The sequence below is a fragment of the Schistocerca gregaria genome, chromosome 9 (genome assembly GCF_023897955.1).
Source record: "Schistocerca gregaria isolate iqSchGreg1 chromosome 9, iqSchGreg1.2, whole genome shotgun sequence".
In the NCBI taxonomy this organism is placed as follows: domain Eukaryota; kingdom Metazoa; phylum Arthropoda; class Insecta; order Orthoptera; family Acrididae; genus Schistocerca; species Schistocerca gregaria.
The window spans coordinates 171,898,699-171,912,964 of NC_064928.1; the positions used below are offsets into that span (position 1 = coordinate 171,898,699).

At 40.3% G+C, this 14,266-nt stretch overlaps 1 protein-coding gene across 1 annotated transcript in view; it reads left to right on the forward strand.

Moving 5' to 3' along the window:
* The window catches only part of LOC126291695 (nuclear factor related to kappa-B-binding protein-like), a 197,994-nt gene that overhangs the window by 35,542 nt on the left and 148,186 nt on the right, over positions 1-14,266 (forward strand). The window contains exon 6 of the mRNA XM_049985324.1: positions 2,303-2,511. Within this exon, the coding sequence (XP_049841281.1) occupies positions 2,303-2,511 (209 nt within the window). The remainder of the gene's footprint in view (positions 1-2,302; positions 2,512-14,266) is intronic.

The following is a 14,266-nucleotide window of genomic DNA, read 5'->3' on the forward strand; positions in this document are numbered from 1 at the left end:
ATACCAAAAGTTGGCTCAGATACGCATGTATGAGGGCAGCAGTTACAAGAGCTACCTCTTTCGAGTTTCGCGCTCCCTTCGAATGTTGCTCCATCTATGGCCCACAGGCACATGTGTGATGGTGACAATGCACACAAGTTCTCTGCCAGAATGTGCAATTGCAGAGTTAAAAATTCAGATGTCAAAATTAATGAAACTAACTGTTGCTGGTCATTAAATGTTTTCTTTCTGAAGAAATTAAAAAATTAATCAGGTCTCGCACATTATCCAACTGAAAGCTGCCATTACGATTAATAAGATCTTGTGCTAAATGTATTTCCACTGTTTCCTTAACAATTGAATCCCAGAAGTACCTCATCGAGGCCAAGGTTGGTGTGGCAGAATAATCTGTGGAATATCCAGTGGAGACACAATGCTTGGCTATGGCTGTACTGGCCTGTGAAGGGCAATTGTGCTGATCATGTTCGATGCACCTTTCATGCACTGTGTTCATTGTTTGACCAATGTAGGCTGTGCCACACTGGCAATGTATTCTGTAGATTCCAGCCATCAGCAATTCCAGAATGTCCTTTGCCAATCCAAGAAAAGCGCAAGTATTTGTAGCTGGACAGAACATTACTTGCATATGATGTTTCCTCAAGATTCTGCCTAATTTCAATGAAATATTGCTGACATATGCGAGGAATGCCCTGGACTTGAACCGCTCCTTTCCTCTTGATCTTGTAAGTGGTCAAATTTCTTATTCCTTATGGTATGTGCCTATTTCTTCGCATCGGCATTCTTCAAAAACAATTGCTGGAAATGATGAACAAAAATCTAAATGACAAGATTGGTATTTGCGATACACAAAGACGTGAGGGGAAATGTTGACGTAATCGGCATTTGGTGCTGCCTGCCAGCAGAAATTGCAACGTTTAACTTCACCTCTCAATTTTGACACAACAGCTACTAAGTTGCTGGCATTGGCAGTAATTAAAAAGACAGGGAAGTCGACGTGAAGTGTTCAGACAAATCCAATATGTGACGAAACTGAGCAACGGTCCCAACAGGCGCCTTTTACTGTGCCACTTAAGTGCAGTTACCATTGTTAGCAAAGTGGTTTATTGCCAAGTGTGAATATGCATAGTTTTTCTTTCAATTTGTGCTTTAAGGGAGACAGGGAGGTTGCTACTTTGTTGACATAGAGAATATTTAATAATAAATCAATACTTATATCTAAAAACAAAGATGATGTGACTTACCAAACAAAAGCGCTGGCAGGTTGATAGACACACAAACAAACACAAACAGACACACACAATTCTAGCTTTCGCGACCAACGGTTGCTTCTTCAGGAAAGAGGGAAGGAGAGGGAAAGACGAAAGGATGTGGGTTTTAAGGGAGAGGGTAAGGAGTCATTCCAATCCCGGGAGCTGAAAGACTTACCTGTGACAAATACATCATCATCATCATCATCATCATCATCGTCGTCGTCATCATCAGTGTTCTGCCAAAAGGCAGGTTTTCACATGGTAGATCTCCAGGCTGTCCAGTCTTCTGCCATCCTCTTTAGGTCTGCATAATTTCCTCTTCCCTTTATGTTGTCTATCATCTTGTATCGCCTTCTTCCTCTCAGTCTTCTCCCACAAACCAATCCTTCCAAAGCATCTACTAGCAAGCACTCCCTTCTCAATGAATGTCCCAACCAGTTCTTTTTCCTTTCTCTTACAACCTTCGGCAGACATCTTCTCTCACCAACCCTTTCCAATACTCTTTCATTACTCACTCTTCCCATCCAGCTTATTCTCCCCATTCTTCTCCACATCTCAGTTTGTTTTAAAAAGCTATACACAACTGTGAATTCCAGCCATGGGAAATTAATCAGTTACTGTATTTAGCTTTCCATCCCTATCCACTTCAAGGTTGTTATCCACCTTTATTGATGTTGAAAGTAATAAATTATTAAAACTTTGATATTTCTTCCTTTCATTTTGAATGTCATTGGGTAAAACTCACTATTTTCGCTGAGTACTGATGAAACAGTTGTTATACTTGGTGAATATATGTTTATAATACACACTCAGATAGCTTAGCATGTTAATATGCTGCTTTTGGGATTCAGGGAGGTGAGCCGGTTTCATATCGCATCTGCCATGCAGATTATGATAAGGGCTGGTGAGCCAGCCAGTCTAGTTGCAGCTTTGTGTGTGTGTGTGTGTGTGTGTGTGTGTGTGTGTGTTTTTTGCACTGTTTGCAGTCTATGATACATGAAAGAGCTATTTATTGCCTGACATTTCATTAATCAATTAATTGTGTTATCCAGGTAACCAATGCTGGAGCCAACAGTTCAGAGAGCTCAGAAAGTGGGGATGAAACTGAATCTGAATCGGAAGATGCTGTCGACGATAAGACAGGCCTTTTGCCAATGTCTGTTAAAGAAGAGCTTATGGTGCTACCAGAAATTAAGACAGAACCAATCGAAGACACAGAACCATCCCCCAGGGCAAAAGTACGGCGGACTAACAGCGTTGGGTAAGTGTTAAAGTAAAGTTGTCCTCTCTAAATTGCCCTAACATCTCGAGCACAGAGTCATTGCTAGCTGCGTAGTTCCTGCAATTTTTCAAGCTGGGATACATACTCCCACTGCCACACCCAAACTCGCTCATACATCCTGACACGGTCTTTTTTTGAGTGGTTGCTTATTCTAACAAGAATAAGAGAGGGCAGGGAGCAAAGGCCGATTAAGATGACTGTCTTTTTGGGTTTTTTCAAAAAATTCGCTACAAATTAATTTATTTTCTGAAATTGTGCTTACTTAAATTTTGCATACTTTTGCATGTATTTGAACCAATTCTGGGAACTTTTTGCAGTCTGATGTTGGTACCTCAAAGTTGTGGTTTTGCAAGAGTTCACATTTTTTGAGGTGTTGCATGTTGCTGTCCGTGCACTTTTTGTTTTAAATTAAAAGAAGCCAGTAGGTGATAAATATACAGTCAAGTCACATTAATGTGAGCAGCACCTATGTTCGACAACTACATGCAATAACCACTCACAGATGGCAGTTGGCAGCACTAGCACTGGAGAGTATATAAAGTGGGGGAGTGGCGAATGTGGAAAATAGTGCAGTTGTCCTAATGTGGAAATGGAGCAATTTATGTGATGTCCAAAATGGCATGAAGATAGGCCTTTGGGTCAAATGTGGAAGCATTTTGGAAATGGTTAAATTTGTAGACTGTTCTTGTGCTACGGAGGTTAAAGTATACTGTATATGACAAAATGGTGCTATCCAAAATTAGGCCTGAGGCAGTTGTGGTGGACCACAGGCCATAGAACAGGGGGAATTACAGCGATGGAGATATGTGTACGGTCACATTTACATGCAACCATTGAGTAACTAACTGCAGAGATGAATCGAGGGGCTACCAGCAGTGTTCCCTCAGTGACAGTTCAGCAATTGTTGCTGCGTGTAAGCCTCTGCAGCAGGTGCCTGTTCCTCGGCTACAAAGGCTGGAATTTGCACACCAGTACCACAACTGGACATCACATTATTAGATTAATCACATTTTGTGCTCCACTGAACCTATGGCCATTGGCGTGTATGACCCTGTAACAGTTGTCGGAAGGATCCAGGCGGGAGGAGAGAGCATTATAATCTGGGAAGTATTTTTGTGTCATTCCCTGGGTGATCTCTCATTCTCGAAAGTGTTTTGGAGCAGCACAAGTATGCGTCTATCCTTGGGGCTGTGTTCACCCCTACATGCAGTTTGCTTTTTGCTCGGCATGATGGTATCTACCAACACGACTGCGCAACATCTTGCACAGCATGTGTGTCGCAGAACTCCATTCTAAAATCTAGAAATGGACAGACAGTCTACATCAGAATTATTTTTACTTCTAGCACATTGTTGCAAACTACGAGGGTCAGTCAAAAAGTAATGCCTCCTATTTTTTTTTTCTACGTTTAATTGTCAGGAAATTTAAATGCAATTACATAGGTTGAAAACCACAACATTGAGGATCATTTTGTCATTTTTCAATGTAATCTCCGCCCATCTCTACAGTTTTCGTCCATCTTTGAACAAGGGCATGTATCCCAGCACGGTAAAAATCACAGCTCTGCTTCCTAAGCCATTGACGCACGGATGTTTTGACGGCCTCCTCATCTTCAAAATGAATCCTACGATGAGCTTCTTTTAGTGGCCCGAACAGATGGAAGTCTGATGGTGCCAGGTCAGGGCTGTATGGGGGATGAGGCAAAACTTCCCATCCAATTTTGACAATCTCGTCAGAGGTGTGACGACTGGTGTGTGGTCTTGCATTGTCATGCAAAAGAAGAACATCTGCCATTGATTTTGTTGGGCGAACTCGCTGAAGACGTGCTTTAAGTTTTTTGAGGGTTGTGACGTATTGAACAGAATTTATTGTGCATCCCTGCTCCAAAAAATCAACCAGAATCACACCCTCTGTATCCCAGAAAACTGTTGCCATAACTTTCCCTGCCGATCGCACAGTTTTGAATTTTTTCTTCCTCGGCGAGCTTGTGTGACGCCACTCCATTGACTGCCTCTTTGATTCGGGTTCAAAAAAATGCACCCATGTTTCGTCCCCGGTCACAATTTTTTTCAGAAACTCATCTCCCTCCAAACGGAAGCGCTGCAAGTGTTGGGAGGCTATTGTTTTCCTTGCCTCTTTATTTTGATCGGTTAACGTTCTTGGAACCCACCGTGCACAAACTTTTGAGTACCCCAATTGTTTAATAATCGTGATCACACTGCCTTTACTAAGAGAAATAATGCGACACACTTCATCTGCAGTCACCCGACGGTCACCACGAATGATGTCATCAACTTGCTGAATGTTGAGTGGAGTCACTGCACTCACCGGCCTGCCGCTCCGCTTTTCGTCAGTCAATGGTGTTTGCCCTTCAGCTTCCTTACAACGACGAACCCATCGTCTAACAGTGCTGACATCCACTGTCACAACACCATACACCTTCTTCAGTCTTTCATGAATGCGTATGGGCGTTTCACCTTCTGCATTCAAGAATTCAATCACACAACGCTGTCTCAAACGAACATCGATGTCGGCCATCTTACAAACTTCTGCTGTGCTGCCACCTGTTGACACAGAAAGTTACTACTGCAGTGGATTGCAGAAGAAGGTTTGAGGAATGGCGCCAAATTCAAATTTTTCACTTAACTTAATTTTTTTAAGTAGAAAAAAAATGGGAGGCATTACTTTTTGACCGACCCTCGTATATAATACATCCTAAATGCACCCTTTTCGTTAATTACAAATATGAGGTGAAAAGCAAAAAGGGACCTCCTGTTCATTGTTGTCAAAGAGAGTAGTTTGCCTAAGAACTATTTTTTTTTCTTTTCTTTTTTTTTTAAGTTTAATACGCTTTACCTTGTCTTCTATAAGCTAAAACCAATAATAAAATTTTTGAATACATTAAACACTCAAATGTGTCTTTAAAGTAGAAAAAGTCAAGCTGATACTTTATATGGTTAACACTCCTTGTTATACATGTTTAAGCTCTCCTCCTCAAAGACTTGACATTATGCTACAAGGAAATGACTGGTCACCAAGGATTTCACTTCAGTATATGAGAATATGTTTCAACACATCACTGTTCAACTAACTTTTTACCTGTGTGCTGGCTAAGGACAATGCACTTCCAACTATAACACATCAGACATAACTCTTGTAACAGAATTTGCCTCACAGCAACCAAAATCAACTAGAACCCTTAGGCCGACAGTCTACTCCAAACTGCAATGAGCCAACCCACATCTTCATATAACTCTACTTTATTGATCAAAGTGTGGTGCCAGCTGATGTCAGGTCAACATGTTTACCTACCTAACTAAAGTATTGTCATTACTTTTTAATACCAAATCATTACGTGGAGAGAATATAGTCTGTGAATACACTCTGTGAATATAGTATCTTTATGGTTTTGGTCCCACAGCAATCCAAAACCAGGGAGCTGTGAGATGCGTTTACCTGTCTGTTGCTGCTGGCTTGGCCCAGCACCATTGCTTCTTCGATGCTCATGGACTTTTGAAACATCATCTGAACAAAATGGCAACACATTTTCTGATGTAAAGTCATCCGGTAGTTAATTACTGAGAATAACTCTGAACATAATTGCTTTGAGCCACACTTCATTATACAGAGCTACTATAAATCATTCATTTGTTTTGAAAGCTCTATATATTTCCAAAGTATTATCTGTACCATTATGGCTGATGCATGAATAGAGCTGCAAACTCACCAAGTTTTTATTTTGCCCACCAGTTGGTATTACGCGTGCACTGCCTTGACAAAATGGCGACAAAGTGGGAAAAGAGTTTTGGTGTGGAATATGCGAGGTTTTTATCTGTTACAAAAGTGCAGTGTGCATTCAGAAGGAATTATGGAAAGGAACTACCATTAGCAATTTGGAAATCCTGGTTGTCTCTGTAAACAGAAAAGTACCGGTCGACCAACTGTGCCAGGTCCAACTATGGAGATGGTAAGGGAAATTTTCATATGCAGTCCAAAAATATCAGTGGTCCGAGCAAACGACATGGAAGATTTTGCAACAGCCATTACATTTCAAACTACTGTCTGTAGCTCATGCAACAAATAAAATTAGAAGATTATGTGCAGTGCCTTCAGTTTTTCACCACAACATTTTGCCTCCAAGCTGATATTGAGCAATAAACCAACCTTCCATTTACCTAGAAATGTTAATCGCCACAATGTGAGGTTCTGGGGCACTAAAAGTCCTCATGAAATCAGGCATATGAATGGGATTCCAAACAGATATGTTTTTTGTGCAGTGTCACAGATGAAGCTGTATGGGCCGTTTTTCTTTTGTGGGAAGACTGTGACAGGTACCTCTTATCTTGATATGTTGCAGTTGCAGTTATTTAGACAACTGACTGCTGAATCTGAGGATTCCAACTCCAACAAGACTTCCCATTGGAGTATTAATGTTCGTTACCTAAATGATGAACTTACATGTCTCCGGATCGGACATAGAATTGATGACCATGTGGTGTTCCCTTAACTTAAAGGTAGTGAAGAAAGGAATAGTTACTCAGAAGAATTATGAGACTAAAGAAATTAATGTAAATTAATGCCAGTTGGGTACTTAGAAACAAGGACATGCTGTAGCACCAGTTCCCACCTGCAGTGTGTTGAGAAACTGGTGTCTGAGGTAACTATTCGTATGACATGTGTAGAGAAATAGGAACTGAGGTCACAGTTGTCATGTTTACAGCATACTCTGCAACAGGATCTTGTGTGTTGCCGATATACACCCTGTGTCTATTGTCACACATCCTAACTGATAGCTAGGTGACGGTCACACCAGTGTAGAAAGCCGAACAGTGTTTACATAACAACTGCTATATGATGTGTCAATTCGTTGTTGGCTCTCCTTTTGGTCGTATGTGTTTTGATAGTTATAGGGCTGGTAAACGTGGTGGTAGGACAGTGCATAGGGCAAGTCTTATAGTGGGGATGGTCACAAGGGTAGGAGCCAAAGAGCAGGGAAATGAATGAGAAGGAGCATAGGGGCTGACACGAATATTGAGGAGTTTGGGGGCGGGGGGAGGAGGGGGGCTAAAAGGTATCCTAGATGTAGTGGGCAAAATGTCAGACAAAATGGACATCATTTCAGGGCATGATTGTAAGAAATCATGGTCTTGCTGAAGTAGCTGATTAATATATTCAAGACCAGGATAGTATTGAGTGAGTAGTGGTGTATTCCTATATTGTTTTTTCGAGGGATCAGCAGTACCAGGATAGACTGTGACAGCTGAGACATCTGCTTTTGAATTAGGCTCAAGTGAGAGTGATGGTGTAGTGCTGTAAAGAGTTTGCTTCTTAACAAGTACATTTACTTTGAATTCTAGGGCTGTATGCCAGGGAAAGTGTCGCATGAAGAAGATGGCAAATGTCAGAACGTACATATTGTGGTTTTTTTGCAGGTTTAATGTGAATTGAAGTGTGTAGCAGACCCTTGGATGGGTGAGATCAACATAAAGGAAAGCACCTTGGGAGCTGGAACAGGACTGTGTGAAATTTAACTGGGAGAAAGTATTTAGAGACTCCAAAAATTTTCATCAATGTATGTAAACCAAATCAGGGAGTGAAGTGTTATGGATCCCAGGAAAACCTCCAAGTAAAGTAGACCATGTGCATGGGTGCGTTGGTATAGAGGGAGTTGGTGCTAATGGCGACAAGCAAGGTGTGTGGTGGGAGTGGAATGGGCACAGATTTAAGATGATCTAGGAAGTATTTGGTGTCTCTGATACAAGAAGGGAGTCGTCGTACTATAGGTTGCAGGTGTTGATCATCTAAAGTAGACATACATTCAATGGGTGCCTTGCTTTGAAGCCAGCAACTGTGGGATGGCCAGGGTGGTTGGTGTTATAATGTCAAGTTGAACACATATTTCAGAGACGACACAATACCTGTAAGTCATAGAGCAAGTAGACAAAGTAAGACATGTGTACCCGGTAACAGTCAAATCAGCACTGAGACCAAGAGTAGCGGCCGCTGGCTGGCTGGCCGCTTAGGTGGCTCAGCTGCTGCAGACAGCGTTGCATGTAGAAGATGCGCGTAACTGCACGGCGGCACTTTGAAAGATCGGTGAGTCACAACAGTTGGGTTTGTCAATCATAAGAAGAAGGTAAAATGTTGGAATGTGTTATTTGAGTGGGGTAAAAAGTTTTATGGATTGTACTGTCTTTACAATACGTCTTTGGTTCTCTCTACCCACCTGGCCGTAATGTATGTTAATTTTTTTGGTCTTAGCATTTCTTCTCAGAAAAAATTCCTTTCTTCACTCCCTTTTAGTTTTATGTATCTTTTATTTTCTGACTTGTCTATTCCCCCCATCTACCCCCACATCCACCTGTCTACCACGTAACTTTCCATTCTTACTAGTACTTGCACGATGTTTTGTCAGTAAACTCTGTCTTCCACCTTGAAGTTCTCAGGTTTTCAAATCTTGTCTGGTGCAATCCCCAACAATTCCTTATTTCCTTCTCATTTCATCTGGTAAGTCTCACCCGACCAAAGGTTCTGAGTGGATGTTCAGTAACCCTCTCCATTTCCTAAACCTCGCCAGTCCTTTTCCTTCATCCCTCTTCCTTTTTCTTCGACCCTTCTGCCAGAAGAAGGAGCCACTGTCTCTGAAATCTTTGCAGATTTCCTTCGCTTTTATATGTGTTTTCTCCTACTGCTGGCTGGTTGAGTAGCTCTTTTATCCATCCAGGTATATTGTTGTTGTTGTTGTTGTTGTGGTGGTCTTCAGTCCTGAGACTGTCTCCATGCTACTCTATCCTGTGCAAGCTTCTTCATCTCCCAGTACCTACTGCAACCTACATCCTTCTGAATCTGCTTAGTGTATTCATCTCTTGGTCTCCCTCTACGATTTTTACCCTCCATGCTGCCCTCCAATGTTAAATTTGTGATCCCTTGATACCTCAGAACGTGTCCTACCAACCAATCCCTTCTTCTGGTCAAGTTGTGCCACAAACTTCTCTCCTCCCCAATCCTATTCAATACCTCCTCATTAGTTATGTGATCTACCCATCTAATCTTCAGCTTTCTTCTGTAGCACCGCATTTCGAAAGCTTCTATTCTCTTCTTGTCCAAACTATTTATCGTCCATGTTTCACTTCCATAAATGGCTACATTCCATACAAATACTTTCAGAAATGACTTCCTGACACTTAACTCTATACTTGATGTTATCAAATTTATCTTCTTCAGAAAAGCTTTCCTTGCCATTGCCAGTCTACATTTTATATCCTCTCTACTTCGAGCATCATCAGTTATTTTGCTCCCCAAATAGCAAAACTCCTTTACTTCTTTATGTGTCTCATTTCCTAATCTAATTTCCTCAGCATCACCCGACTTAATTCGACTACATTCCATTATTCTTGTTTTGCTTTTGTTGATGTTCATCTTATATCCTCCTCTCAAGACGCTATCCATTCCATTCAACTGCTCTTCCAAGTCCTTTGCTGTCTCTGACAAAATTTCAATGTCATCACCGAACCTCAAAGTTTTTATTTCTTCTCCATGGATTTTAATACCTACTCCAAATTTTTCTTTTGTTTCCTTTACTGCTTGCTCAATATACAGATTGAATAAGATCGGGGAGAGGCTACAACCCTGTCTTACTCCCTTCCCAACAATACAGGGAGCGAAAGGCTATTTACAATTTGTACAGAAACCAGGTATATTATACTTTTTAAAGATTTATTATTTTCATTTATATATGTTCTCTCTTCTGTGTCACACTAATGCTGAGTAAAAGATAGTGTAAGCCATTTGTCTTTCTAGTATTTTATTTATGACTGTTACTGTTATTTTCCAACAGATATTAGCACTTGTAAAATAGAATGACAAAATATTTGTGGCATCAGTGTTAAAAATCCTTCAGTTTCCCTTATTTTGTAGAGTATTCTTATTAGGGGTGTCCCAGTATGTATACAGATATAGATATCAGAAAGTATTAATCGTTTTGTTCTGACCTAAATGATATCAGTATGAGTATGCAGTATTCAGTAAGATGTGTCCTGTCAACTAATCCTTTCTCTTAGTCATGTTTTGCTACAAATTTATTTTTCTCCAATTTGATTCAGTATCTCTTCATTATTTATGTGATCTACTCACCTAATCTCCTGTTTCACAACATTTTTAACATTTAATTATCTTCTTGTCTGAATTGTTCATGATCCAAGTTTCACTACTACACGGGGCTACACCCCAGATGAATACCCCTATGAAAGATTATATAGCAAAACACATTCACTTATTTTAGTGTCTTATGTCCTAATCTAATTCCATCGGCATTGCCTGGTCTAATTTACCTATATTCCATGATATATGTATTACTTTTGTTGCTGATCATCTTGCAATCTATTTTCAAGACACTCTTCATTCCCTTCAGTTGCTCTTTCAAGTCCTTTGCAATCTCTGACAGAATTACTGTGTTATAGGCAAACCTCAAAGTTTTTATTTCTTCTTTCTGTGCTTCATTTCCATTTCCACATTACTCTTTAGATTCGTTTACTGATTGCTCAATGTACACATTGAATAATGTTGGTATAGGGTACAGCCCTGTCTCATCCCTTCTCAACTAATGCCCTTCAGTTCTTATAACTGCAGATTGATGTCTGTTGCAGATAAACTTTTACTCCCTGTGCTTCAAGTCAGCATCCTTCAGACTTTTAGAGAGTACACTCACTCTTGTTGACATTGTCCAAAACGTTCTCTAAATCTACAAACGCTATAAATGTAAGTTTGCATTTCTCCAATCTGTCTTGCAAGATAATTCATAATGTCAGTATTGCCTCACATGTGGGAACACAAACAGATCTTCCTGTAGGTTGCCTTCTAGCATTCCTGCGATTCTCGTTTAAAATATTTGATGCTGTTATTGATACTAAGGAGAGATGCCCAGCTGTGTGATTGAGTTTTTGTAACCATCTATACAGTGATGCAGGTTAAGGTCCCAGGTCTCACACCCTGCAGCCATTCACCCCACTGGGCCATAATTTACAAGTAGTTGATGGGGGGGAATTGGAATGTTGTGTACATAGTTCTGTATAGTCAGCGCGTACACAACTTTCCCACTAGAGCGCGCCCCGCTAAGCACAACAGCGCAGGTGCAGCGCTCGTCCGCCTCCGCACTACGAGATGGCGCTGTCTTAGAGACAGACCAAATTCTGCTTTCGCCGATCCGCTTATTAATATGTAACGCAGCCAATGAGATTGCTGCTAACGTAGAACCTTCTCTCCTCGCGGATCACTCTCGCGCAGTGATACCTGAACGCGCAAGGTATTATAATGAGTGTACAGACCTCCGAATAGTCAGTCTGCATCAGTCTGCATTTATCTGTAGTCAATTTTCAGTCAGCGCCTAATAAGATTACCATATTCCTGTACATAGCCATGAAGATAAATGTATAGACACTTTGTCAAGTATCAGAGGTATACGAGAATAAGATTAACGTAACAAGACCAAAGGAACTTCAGATTGTCAATTGTAAATAGCATCCAGAATCAAGTTAAGTAATTTTATGCTTTTATTATTTTAATAAATGTGTGAAAATTAATCAAGTTCTGTTTAAAGTTGGTCACCGTCAATCTGCTACTCTAAGCGTGCAAGTGGCATTTCTATCATCTGACCTAAACGGCAGAAGATAAACACGCCACGATAAGACCACATGACATATTGCTGACACTCACCTACTTCGTTAGAGTGACAAGTCAAATAATCTGATGGTGTGTGTACCAAAGGTCTTACAGTACACACACCACATGGTATTTTCCGTGATACTCAATAGAGTAAAAAAAGTAGTGCAGGGTGTACATTAAGTCTGGGGCGCTTTCAGTTATTTATTGTACAAAGACTAAACGTTGTACAGATGTCATACATATTGCATTGTGAAGAGTAACTCTGAAAGATTTTTTTACATACATTCGATACATGAACCATGAGTGACCTGGAAGATGTCAATACAGTAATCGAATTCTTGCCATACCTGTCCCAGTATGGCGTCATCAACTGTGGCTGTGCTTCCCATACTCTCCCGAAGCTCTGCTACATCATGTGGTACAGGTGGTACATACACTGGATCTTTAATGTGTCCCCACAGAAAAAAGTCACACAGAGTGACATCTGCTTATCGGGGAGGCCATTTCATGAAATAACTGTCACCTTCTGTAACACAGCCAATCCATTGATGGGCAGCTCCGTGTTCAGGTACCCACGAACTTTGTGAAGAAAATGGTGTGGAGCCCCATCCTGTTGAAAGATGAACAGAGAGTCCCATTGCATTTGAGGCATCAGCCATTGCTGCAACATGTCCAAGTAGGAATATCCGGTGACAGTGCTCTTAGTGAAGAGGAATGGCCCCGTATAGTTTTTGATGTGACAAGGCACAAAAAACATTGACCTTTGGGGAATCACACTCAAATTCAATGCATTTGTGTGGATGATCAGTACTCCAGATTCAGCAGTTATGCCTATTCACTTTCCCTCATCGCTAAAAATTAAGTGATCAACAACGCCATCCCTATCCTCATTCAGTTGTTGCAACTGCAAACAAAACTTGAAATGCTTGTCTTCGTCATCGTCATTGAGCTTCTGCGCTAGTTCCAATTTGAATGGTTTCATAGACAGCTTCTGTTGCAGGACTTTCCACAGTGTCATTGGAGCCATTTTGAGTTCACGGGATGCACGACACACCGATTTCTTTGACTGCTTATAAGTGTGTCTCGTATATGCTCCACATTCACTTCACTCACACTGGGATGTCCGCTTCTCTTTGCCGGGCACGTCCACTTCTCTTTGCCGGGCACAAGCAACCTGTCATAACGAATTTGTTTTGCCAGTGGTAAATGGCCATCCTTGTTGGTGGCTTCTTACTGTACTTGGTGCTAAACATCTGTTGAACAGCTGTAGCACACTTGTTTTTGTCAAACTCCAACACACAAAAAGCTCGCTCCACACCTGAACTCGCCATGTTTGCGACTAGCGCTGACTATCGGCAAATTACCAAACTATGCTGTGGTGGTATACATGAAAAAAAACTTTCAGGGTCTCTCTTGAAAATGACATATGTATGATATATGTACAATGTTTGGTTCTTGTGCAATAAATAATTGAAAGTGTTCCCATACTTTTTGTACACCCTGTATATTACAGAGTGGTTACATGGTGTAGTGGATAGAGAAGGTTGTGGGTTTGAAACTGGTCAGGTTCTTTAATTTTTTTATTTTTAAATCTTTATTGAAATGACTTTTATCATTTTTATTCAGTAAATGGTTTAAATCTAATATTTTTTTATTGCTATGCTTTTGTCACATCATTTTAATCATTGTATAAACTTCTTCATTTATATTCCTCTTTTTCCATTCAAAATTTTTATGAGTGTGAATTTAATTATATTTATCTATTATGATATTTAATTATTTGAATCTGCCTGTGTATCAGTTGATAAACAAAAGATGAAAAGATTTGTTTATATTGGTCTTGCATTGAAATAAAAAATGTATTTTTTGTTACAAGATGTGCATTTTTAAATGGTAATCACACAAACGTTTAAAACAGTGTAAATTCATATTGCCATATGAGCAGAATAATGCAGATGAAGATTAAAATGAAAGAAGGAATATGGAAAATGAAATTAGAGAATATGGGAAATAGAAATAATAAATGTGATAACATGGACAAAAAATATGATGGTAAAACAAAAGAAGTTAAATT